This window comes from Sinohyriopsis cumingii, chromosome 6 (genome assembly GCF_028554795.1).
Source record: "Sinohyriopsis cumingii isolate HCF-2022 chromosome 6, ASM2855479v2, whole genome shotgun sequence".
NCBI lineage: Eukaryota > Metazoa > Mollusca > Bivalvia > Unionida > Unionidae > Sinohyriopsis > Sinohyriopsis cumingii.
In genome coordinates this window covers 61,323,802-61,335,011 of record NC_142966.1, presented here as the reverse complement: position 1 = coordinate 61,335,011, position 11,210 = coordinate 61,323,802, and the positions used below count along the sequence as shown (strand labels likewise).

The following is an 11,210-nucleotide window of genomic DNA, read 5'->3' as shown; positions in this document are numbered from 1 at the left end:
TATGTGCAGGCTAGTATACACATTACATGATAAACTAAGATTGATTTTCAAATGCTTTCTATCTGTTAAAACTATCTACTACTGGCGTCAGAGTATACAGTGAACTTGGAAGAATCCCATTCAAATATTTAAGTCTGATTTAGTTAGTTAATTATTCTTTTAGAAGTAAACCTTCTGGAAAACTTATAATGAACACATTCATGGACATGGGCAGTTAATTTAATTTATATGTTGAAAATGATTCAAACAAAAGTATCAATTGTGGTACACATTTAACAGAATTTAAACCAATTTTGTTTTCGTGCTCAAAAGTTTATCCAATGTTTAAACAAAGAGTTACAGATGTTTTTCTCTCGGACTGGAATAAACAAATTACACAGTGCTAACAAATTGTCTAGATATAAACATAAACGAAATCCGACTTTGGATTTTAAGACTCGTTGAAATATTTGCGATATCATAAACATCGATCAGCTTTGACAAACTCTAATGGTCTTCCTATAATCTGAGAATCGAAACTAAGAGATATGAAAGCAATATAATCGATATAAGGGAAAGACTTCATGCTCTGTGCCAACGATGATATTGAAGATGAATTCCATCCTTGTACACGTTCAAAAGTGTTAGCTTGATGAAAACCCCATATCTCTGATTCGTAAAGCAACACTGGAACCACCTGAATATGAACAAATGTTCAAACATTCATTATAATTTAAACAACACTTTTTCGAATGACAAATAAGCATATTCGTTGCCTTAGCTGCTTTATCGGAACATTTTTGTTAAGTTTTAGCGAATTCAATCATTGCCTGAGAAAACATGTCCTTAAGCAATTAAACTTTTCCACCATCTAATTATTACTCCTGGCTATATTCCATGCTTCGTTTTGCCATAATGGACCACCTTTATCGAAAGATCATAACTTTAGTTTTATCTAGAGTAATATTTAGATTCCGTTTATTAGAGTAGTCGTGCAAATTATCTATGAGCTTATGTAAACCCTCGATGTTTACTGAAAGTAAAACTAAATCGACACCAAACAATGTTAAAAATAAAGACAACTCTAACGGGAATCTCCCGAAGATTGTAATGATGTTTCCAGATCTTCAATAAATAACTAAAATAGGACTCTACGAATAACCCAGAATGAAATACAAGCTTTCGCTACACCGTTCATCGAACGAAGAACATGTAAAACAAATTCATTTACACTTTGTATAAAAATCTTCAACCACAAACCATTTCTGTAAATACTATTAAATGCCTCTTTCCAGTCAACAAACATTGCATAACCTTTTACTTAAATATGTGCTAATCAAACAATGTAAAACAAAAAATAACGTCAGTAGTTCCTACTCCTTTCTTGAAACGAAATTGTGGATCCTATCAAATTACTATTGTACTGCACAAACTATACATGTCCCTACTGGTTAACGCTGTTCATACCTCACTTCGTATCATTCAATATGGCTCAACGAAATGTGATCATATACCAGCGTCAATATCCCCATATGTCAATTTTAATGGGCCAATCAACACACTAAAATGCCATCTAGAATAAACATTTTAATCAGGCATACTTAATCACACTGTCATAATTACTTACGATTTGCATCAGACATTTTCGAAGAAAAAAACTTCAATAATCCATGTAAGAAATGTGCATCAAAACATTGTTCCTATATCAGTACAGCGTGGAAGATACACAAATGCCTCTACTTGGTTTGATAATGTGTTATTTGCCAGAGAAAAAGATTAAAAAGGAAATGCATCCTTACAATTTCATAGAAAATTACCAAATGTAGAGCAGTAAGTCGTTACTGTTTAATTTACATGGTTTAGAGTAACCATGATGTGAAGTATTTGTATTACTAGTAAATATCTTTTGTCACCATAGCAACTTAATATAAGCTCACGGAATGTAATAGTTTATCATTATATTCTTAAGTATGAGATATATATATTTGTAAATTCTATATTTTCAATTGTGATAAATATATCTTTATAATTTCAAAGTAAAAATATAAGTTTTTTAATGATTCCATGCCACTCAAGGTTTGATTGGGTGTGCCTACAAAAGCTGTACCTTCAACAGCAAATACGAGTACTTTGCTTATTAGAACAAATAAATAGAAACTGGCTGACATTTCAGACATGGAAATCAATCTAAGAAAAATAAATTTTACCAGACTTGTCAAAGACAAGCCCGCTTTGATGCATCGCTAAATCGGACATTCATTGTTTTCAGATAAGGTTGATCAGTTTACAGTTAGTAATTTACTGTGATGGATTAGGTCAAACCAAACCTACTTCTTGTCATGTATCCCCAGGCTATAAAAGTGAGGTGAATTTACGAAAACACGGAGCGGAAGAGTGAGTTTTATCTTCTAAGAATTTTTTGGGAGCAAGTTTGATATATAATGAAAAGAAATACTTTACTTACGTTAATACAGGACAAATTTCGACTAGTGGTACCAAAAGCTATATATTTTAACTCGTGGCTTCGTCACTCCTTAAACCATCATGTTTGTGGTTAAACACGACGAAATATATATAGTATTAACGTAGAAAAATAAAATATCTTCTATTGATTTGAATAAGGTACTGCTTTCTCAAAAACTTAGCAGTAAATGTAAATCGAAGACAATTGTATACAGGAAACATTATGCTATGCATGAAATATTTAGAATCGTTCCCTTCCCTGTAGTCGTAAATGAAGAATAGTGAAGACGAAACCAACGTGTCTTCATTAATAATAATACAAATTAAACAAAAAGGACAAAAACTCAAAATGATCAAAAATGATTTATTTTCCTAAGTTAGAAGAAAATCATCTAAATATAATTAACCTCGAACGTATTGCAATGAACATAACAAAGAAACTAATGTAGGACAATATCTTAAAGTTGATTTTGCTGCATTCTTTCAATTTCTCTTACTGTCAAAGTTTGTCATTTATTAAGAGTATCATTTTTATTAAGCGAAAACAAATCTTCTGAATAAAATTTAATATTATAATCATTGAGAGTACATTATGGTTAATATTATCACGGGGGAGGGAGCTCATTAGTGCTTTGGGAATGACTTGTCTTCATCTTTACCCGCATCATGTATATGTCGGTCCATCGCATCTGAAAAAGAAAAAAGAAAACAAAAGAAAAAAGAATATATATATATAGAGAGAGAGAGAGAGAGAGAGAGAGAGAGAGAGAGAACAGCCTTTGTCTTAGGTCCACAATTGTTTGTACTTTATTTACATACACTCTATTCTCTGTATAACCGTGATTTGTGAATGTGTAGTCCCAATCGATATTTACGGTTTTAGTGGGATTTCGCCTATGACTTGAATGATTTAATTCTTACTGTCGATTTCGTGTTTTATCCACAAGCATGGATAATCCTTAAGCTAATAATCGTTAATACTTAAAATATTGTACTGTTTTTTATGATATCAGCTTACGCACACACAACTGGACAGGAGTGTATCCAAACGCTGGCACACGTAACTGTATTTATATAATAATCCTACACATTGTGATGATATTTGTTTCGACATACAAAGTAGTGAATATTAATTATTCCTAAAGAAATGATACAAAAAATATCAGTGCTAGCTGTTAACAAATAGTGTGTGTGGAAACGTCATGCTAATTGAGATACACACTATATGACATGTTAGTTTCTAAAATATAAACAATGTTACATTTCTCAGCTTTTATTTAAACTCGTGATATTCAAACATCTCTCAATAATCATTATCTCCCGCCTGTCTGTCTGTTTCTCACCACGATTAAAATGAACAGTCAATGAACTTAAAATGAACAGTCAAAACTTAAGGCATATCAAATAAATAGTCAAAGGTATTACATGAAAAGAATTCAAACAGTGTGTCACAGACGCAATGAAGGAAAGAAAATGTGATCATGATATTTATATAAAAATTATTGAACGTACATTGATTAATTGACATATATTTAGATATTTAAATATTTAAATCACCTTTCGTGGTGCTAGCCTACCTTTCACGGGAAGTAACACAGTTGTACTTTGAACATAGGTGCTTGAACATACTTTAATTAACTAAATATATGCTCTTGTTGACGCACGAAAGAGGCCAATAAGAAACAAACCAGGTGACCTACTTTCTGCCATTAAGCTTTAGTTCATGTACTACATCAATATATTGTATCCCTTATGTTTCTTCTATTGAAATGAGGATGAGCCATTGTTGCATTTTAATTGAATGTCACAATACCTTTTACTTGTTCACATGTGTTAATGGTCTCAGCACTGCTGATAAAAACTAATCGCACTTTCGGAGTTTGCAAAAGTAGTATTTGTTGTAATTGCGGTTTATAGCAACATGTTTAAGGATCCATTTTGAAAGAAATGGATAGCTGAACATTAACATAGTTTACTAATATTACTATATTTTGCATATTTATTTTCTACCTTTGTTTGCTTTCCTACTGCGAATTTTCTGCTTAAACAGTTATCTGTCGGAGATTAAGAGATGCAATGGCTGACAGCTCTTATAAAGTCGTTGTGTTACAAAGTTTTATATTTCTCATACGCCGTTCCGTAAACCTTTTATATCCAAACTGTGTGATTTCCTCCAAGTTAAGGTGATCACATAGGACTGTCCCCATTAATTTTAATTTTCCATGCTTACCTGCAGACAAAACTGCATCTGGAGCCGCCATTAACAGACGCATCCTCCCACTTTGTATCTCGTGAGTGATAGTTGCGTGTAACGTTTGTTCTGGGACCAAGGACCGTTTTGTGGTACATCCTGGGGTACATTTATGACTGTTGTCATAGTAATTGCAGAATGTAGCATTGCAGTTTAATGTTAGCCAATGGTTGCTATCTTGGAATTCGAAGACTTGGTAAGAGAACCGTGTCTCGTGGTTTTCCGACGAAATAAGATGAACCATAGGGTTTGTAGGGCAACTGGAAGAGATTTAAACAAACGAATTAGGTTAGGAAGACGAGTATTACAGAAGTGAACATTACAATTCAACCTTAAAAATAAAATTTTATAATCTGATTAAATACCAATATTTACAGTCGTAAGTATAGCAGAGATATTGATACAAAACTTCATGACTGCCGAATGATAATGAACCAATCGTAACATTTGCATCATTTGATTGAGGTAAAATGTTATGGCTAATACGTGCTTGCATAAATAATTGTATTTTTACGTCCACTGTATCTGTATCAGAACATTTTATTGAAGTATTTTCAATGAAACAGCAAATCCATTTTCCATAGCACAGCTGAAATAGCAATACATTATTATTTATACATCCGTATCTACATGTTTGTAACAATGAATATACTAGTAACTGTACTAGTAACTGTAATTATTAAGTCCATTACATGAAATATCGATAATTATCATATGCTGTGAACTTCATTCATTAAAAGAAAGAACAACTTTCGGTTTCAACAATGATCTTTATATGTATAATACACACATATAGAACAGTTTCTAAGAAATCTCTACAAAGTGAGACAAAAAATAGAAATCAAAGAAATTGTGTAATAGGATGTTTCTAATTTTCTGATTTTACACATCACTAAAATAAATGCATGTGTAAAATACTCAAACTAGAAGTATATGAGTCGCATAGCTCAGTTGGTAGAGCGCATACTTGCAATCCGAAGATCGTAGTTTCTGTCCCCGCCCATAACTCTCTCGGCTGCCTCTGTACCGTTGGAAAAAGAGTCTTACCTCCCATTTCTTAAGTACCATATATAGAATAATGTCTTAAAAGTACCGTTATAACCAAACACACACACACACACACACACACACACGATGTGATGTTTCACCCCAACCCCTTGTATTATACATGTATTTATAAGTCTGTAAGTGGAGCCAGGTAAGCTTTGTTTTTCCAAGTGCCTAAGTTGGCTAATCCTCTTACGTAACCCAGTCTTTGTTTGAGCTCTTGAGTGGAAATCTGGCGGGAATCTTTGTACATGGGAACACGTGACGTAGACAACTTCAAAGAGCCGGAAGCCGACAATGGTAGGCTGGACAGTACATGGGGACACACAGACTGACATTTTTATGATTGACAGTTCGATCAAATGACCAGAGTCCGTCGCCATCCAATCGGGATGCGTTGTAGGTGGGACTTGATTCGAGAAGCTGGAATAAGACTTGTACAAGCCTGAAATTCGTCAGTTGGTGTTTAAGAGTCGCAGTGACACACACTCCGTTAGCCATTCGTAAAAATTGGCGGAATTTAGGAAATTCATGAAATAGCTTCGATCAGGTAAGTTTGATGTTACGTTGATTCTGCTTGATACGACTGCTGTTAATTGAAGAGAATTTGTCGTATGTATACATTTTACTTGTATTGAAGTATGAATAGTTAATTATGACCTTAATATTTTGCATTTTTTTCATGACTTTAGCTAGTACTTTTGTTTACGATTGATTACGATGTTGATTCGTTGCATCATTATTCATAATGTTACTATGTACACCTTATTTTGTGAGGCGAAAATGTTCTCTTCTTTCGCTAGTAATATGTGTGCATATTATTTCGTGGATTATTACGTTTACGCCCTTTTGAAAGGACGATTTGTATTTGTGAAGAATTGTATTGCTCGCTAGCCGCTATAAGAATTAATATTTCTTTGCGTAGTTATATTTTGGTAGACAAGAAATTTGTTTACGTAATGATAGATTTTGCCATTGAGTAACGGATTGCCGTTTATCACCATTTGAATGTGAATATTGTGGATTTGGTACGCTTGTGTAGGAAATATATATAAATATATATAAATATATAGATAGTCATATTACTAATCGTAGTAATATTTTAGTACAATCGTATTTGAAATATTTTGTATGTATATACTGATAGGGCTCAGTATGTAGATATTTGAATCCTTTGTGTGATTGTGTTATGGCGCCATTTTTGTAAGCGGCGGAAGTGTATGGGAATTTCGATGTGTGCGCATGCGCGACCCAAATGTCCCGCCTTAAACTGATGGTTCAGTTCAGTGACGTAGTGTGAGGGAAGATTTTTATAACCCTATGCTAATGCATTATACCTTTCAACAGGAAGCTTTCGGGGGACGAAAGAATCTCAGAGAATTTCGGGGGACGAGAGAAGTTCAGAGAATTTCGGGTGACGGTGAGAGATACCGAGTGAATTTCGGGTGACCTCAAGGGATACCGTCAAGGGTTCCGGATACTAGAAGAGGAACCGGAAGTCAAGATAACGGCAAGGAACAAGGATTATAGAAGAGGAAGCGGAAGTAAAGATCACGAAAGGAGAGAAAGACAAGGGAACGAAGAGATTTAGATGAGTAGCACTCAAGAAGGGAAAAATCTCCTCACACTGTGAACTCAAATGATGATCAAAGGGATCATTGGGTGAAAGAGAGACATTGATTACTTTAAATTCTTTTAAATTTCATTTATTAAATTGTTATTGTTTAAATTTCATCTTTGTATTTCTTTTAATTTAACTGTCGGCATTGCTGACTGGGGGCTCGTAGCCATAAATATATTTAGTCAATAAATAATATAGTGTCCAGAATTAACTTTCTGAATAAGGACCAGGGGAACTTCTCATAATTCGTTAAAGTCTATAAGAAGAACCCCACCCCTAGACAACCACCACACACCCCCACAGTGGGCGCTTCGTCCGGGATATGAATTAGACATATATATTATTTTGGGACTTAAAGTTATTGGTAGAAGTATTAGTGAACAGTGTGAGATATTTTCCATTCTTTGTATCGGAAATTTTGTGATTTTCTCATCTTGTATTTTTATTGTCATATGTGCAGGCTTTGTAGATCTTCCATTCATAGCAGTACGTGTGAAGCAGATATCGAACAAATATCTTACCTGAACGAAACTAGTTGTTGTCGACAGGTAAGTATTTAAACTGGTATTACAAATATCTGTATACTGTTTGAATTTTGAGACAAGGTATCACTTTACATTAGTATAATGGCTACCGAACGACAAATGATAAAGGAATACCGCGCCATGGGGTCGGAAGATCTTGGATACGAGGGAGATCGCCTGGCAACCTTTATAGAAGAAAGGATCAAGGAATGGAAGGCCGAAAAAGCAGCGGAAAGAGAAGCCCAGAGAGAACTAGCCAAGATAGCAGCGGACCAAGAGTTAGCCAAGATCGCAGCGGATCAAGCCAAGATAGCCGCGGACCGAGAAGCAGCGGACCGAGACGCCCAGAAAGAGCTGGAGCTAGCCAGACTCGCTCACACTCTGGAGATGGAAAAGGTCAGAGTTGAAGCTAGGACCAACGGACGGGACGACGCCAGTACAAGCTCTGGAACAACCGGCCGACCTTTCATCGACCACCGGATAGTCCAGATCAACATGTCACGCTTCAATGATAGGGAGGAGGCTATTGACGATTTTCTCGTCCAGTTTGAGAAACTCGCACGCGCTCATCAGGTCCCTGAACAGCACTGGGCCATTAATGTCTCAGCCTTTTTGCAAGGTGCAGCTCGGGAAGTCTACCACGGCTTAACTGCAGAAGAGGCTGATGACTACACTGCCCTCAAGAAGGCGCTTCTCTGCCATTACCGGCTGACCGCCGAGACTTACCGGAAACTTTTCCGGGACTCGGTGAAAAAGGTAACAGAGACCCACTCTCAATTCCACAACCGTGTTCGAGGTTTATTTGAGAAGTGGATGAAAATGGCCGAAGTCGAACGCACGTACGAAGGGCTACGCGAGGTAATACTCAAGGAACATGTCCTGGGTACTTACCGTCGCGAGTTGACAGTTTTCTTAGCAGAAAGAGAACACCGGACGCTCGAAGAGATCGCTAACATGGCGGAGCGATACGAGCAGGCGCACTCGAAGAGTGGAGGTTCCGGGGTTGCTGACCGACCCCGACCCTCTGAGTCGCGTCGTATGGGGGAGGTTGAGCCGGCTGTCCGTAACCGTCAGGGCGACGGGAAGGTCGGAGGGGCACCTACAGGTAGGGCTGCCGCCTATCGACCTGGACAGGCCTCACCCACGAAACCAGGACTTGCAAGTCGGCGAGGGCCGCCGACATGTTTTAATTGCAAGCGCCTGGGGCATTTTGCCAGGGACTGTCCCAAGGGCAGGCAGACCCAGGTGAATGTCGTAGCTAAGAAGGAATGTGTGCCGGAAGCGAGTCGCAACCCAGCCAACCTTGCGGCCGCAACTGTCAATGGTGAAGGCGCCACCATCTTGTATGACACTGGGTGCAGCGTCCCCGCGCTTGTCGACAAGAAATATGTCAAGCCGGAGGACTATACAGGGGAGGTAATAGAAGTTCAGTACGCGAACTGCGCGCGTGACTCATTACCAGTAGCTGTCATTGACCTCGATTCACCATACGTGAAGGGGAAAATTGAAGCTGCTTGCTTGGAGGGGCTATCACATGACGTCATATTGGGTTGCCGTTATGTGTTACCCCAGCCGAACCCCGAAACCTGCACACCTATGCCAGTGAGTACTGTTGAAACCAGGGCCATGAGTCGACAGCCGAAACCAAAGCCAATCCAAGTTACATCGACACCGGTTAGTAATGTTATTCCAGCGGAGTTAAGGAAGCTGCAACAGGAGGACGCAACTCTGGCGCAGTTGCACAAACACGCAGAAGCGGGAACAGAAAGGGAAACTCCGAACGGCGCGGTGAAGTTTGTCTACAAGAAGGGAATCTTGTATCGCCACGCCAGGAAACACAACGAACACTTCAAGCAAGTCGTCGTGCCAAAGGAAAAGCGTTGCGAAGTACTGAAACTTGCACACGAGAGTCTCATGGGTGGACACATGGGAATTGCTAAGACGCGTGACCGTCTTGTAAAAGAGTTTTACTGGCCAGGGGTCCAGGGAGACGTAAAACGGTTCTGTCTCTCCTGTGACAAATGCCAGAGAATGGCACCGAAAACGGATCAGCGACCCATCCCTTTGGGGAGTACGCCCCTTATCGATGAACCATTTAGACGTGTTGCCATGGATTTAATCGGACCGATAAAACCCGCGTCTGCGCACGGAAATCGATATATTTTAACGGTTGTCGATTATGCTACACGCTATCCGGAGGCCGTTGCGTTGCGTAACATTGACACGGAAACCGTCGCGGAAGCTCTGTTTGCGATCTGGTCAAGAGTCGGAGTGCCCGACGAGATCTTGACCGATCAAGGAACACAATTTATGAGTCGTGTGATGGCGGAGGTGAATCGTCTCATGTCGATTAAACACCTCACGACTACACCGTATCACCCCCAATGTAACGGATTGGTCGAACGGTTTAATGGGACCTTGAAAAACACGCTCAAGAAATTGTGCGAAGGCCGCCCCAAGGATTGGGACCGGTATATTCCGGCCATGCTTTTTGCATACCGGGAAGTACCGCAAGCGAGTTTGGGGTTCTCTCCCTTTGAACTCTTGTACGGGAGAACCGTACGCGGCCCAATCGCCGTACTGAGACAGCTGTGGACAGACGACCACGCTGTAGAGGAAGTACGCACTACCTACCAGTACGTCGCGGACTTGCGCAACAAACTGGAAGAGGTTTGTTCTCTCGCGCAAGGAAATCTCAAACGAGCTAAGGCGCAACAGGCGAAAAATTACAATAAGCGCGCAAAACCACGTCAGTTTGAGGTAGGGGACAAAGTGTTGTTGTTGTTGCCCCAGGAACACAACAAGTTGCAAGTTTCCTGGAGGGGTCCATACGTCGTCACCAAGAAGGTCGGAGGTCAAACCTACCGGATACAGCTACCGACGAAAGAGAAATTGTACCATGCCAATTTGCTCAAGAGGTACCGGGAAAGGGAGACCGCCAGCGATTTTGTTGTCGCAGCGATAGTCACCGAGGATATCGAAGGCGATACGGAAGGTGCTAACACTGTCCCGAGCTGTCCATTAACGAGGGCCGAGACTCCGTCGGACGTGGAGTGTGACCCCATGTTAACTGAAGGGCAGCGGAACGAGATAGAGACCTTGCTGGCCGGATATTCCGACGTGCTAACAGAAAAACCCGGGAGGACGACGCTTGTCGAGTTCGGGTTAAAGATGGTGGACGACCGACCAGTTCAGCGTAAACCCTACCCCTTGCCCCACGCGAAACGACAAGTTGTAAGGGAAGAAATCGAGCAGATGATTGCTCTGGGAGTAATCGAACCTGCCGGACTCTCCGTACTGCTCACCAGTAGTCTTAGTGCAGAAG

At 39.4% G+C, this 11,210-nt stretch overlaps 1 protein-coding gene across 2 annotated transcripts in view; it reads right to left on the bottom strand.

Annotated features, from left to right (window-relative positions):
* Positions 1 to 2,986: 2,986 nt before the first annotated feature.
* LOC149797059 (scavenger receptor cysteine-rich domain superfamily protein-like) overlaps positions 2,987 to 11,210 on the bottom strand; it is a 226,352-nt gene continuing 218,128 nt past the window's right edge. For both annotated transcript variants that reach the window (XM_089961739.1, XM_089961738.1), the window contains exons 23-24: positions 4,673 to 4,953; positions 2,987 to 3,131 (exon numbers count right to left, since the gene is read on the bottom strand). In XM_089961739.1, the coding sequence (XP_089817865.1) occupies positions 3,067 to 3,131; positions 4,673 to 4,953 (346 nt within the window). In that variant the 3' untranslated portion in view covers positions 2,987 to 3,066. The remainder of the gene's footprint in view (positions 3,132 to 4,672; positions 4,954 to 11,210) is intronic.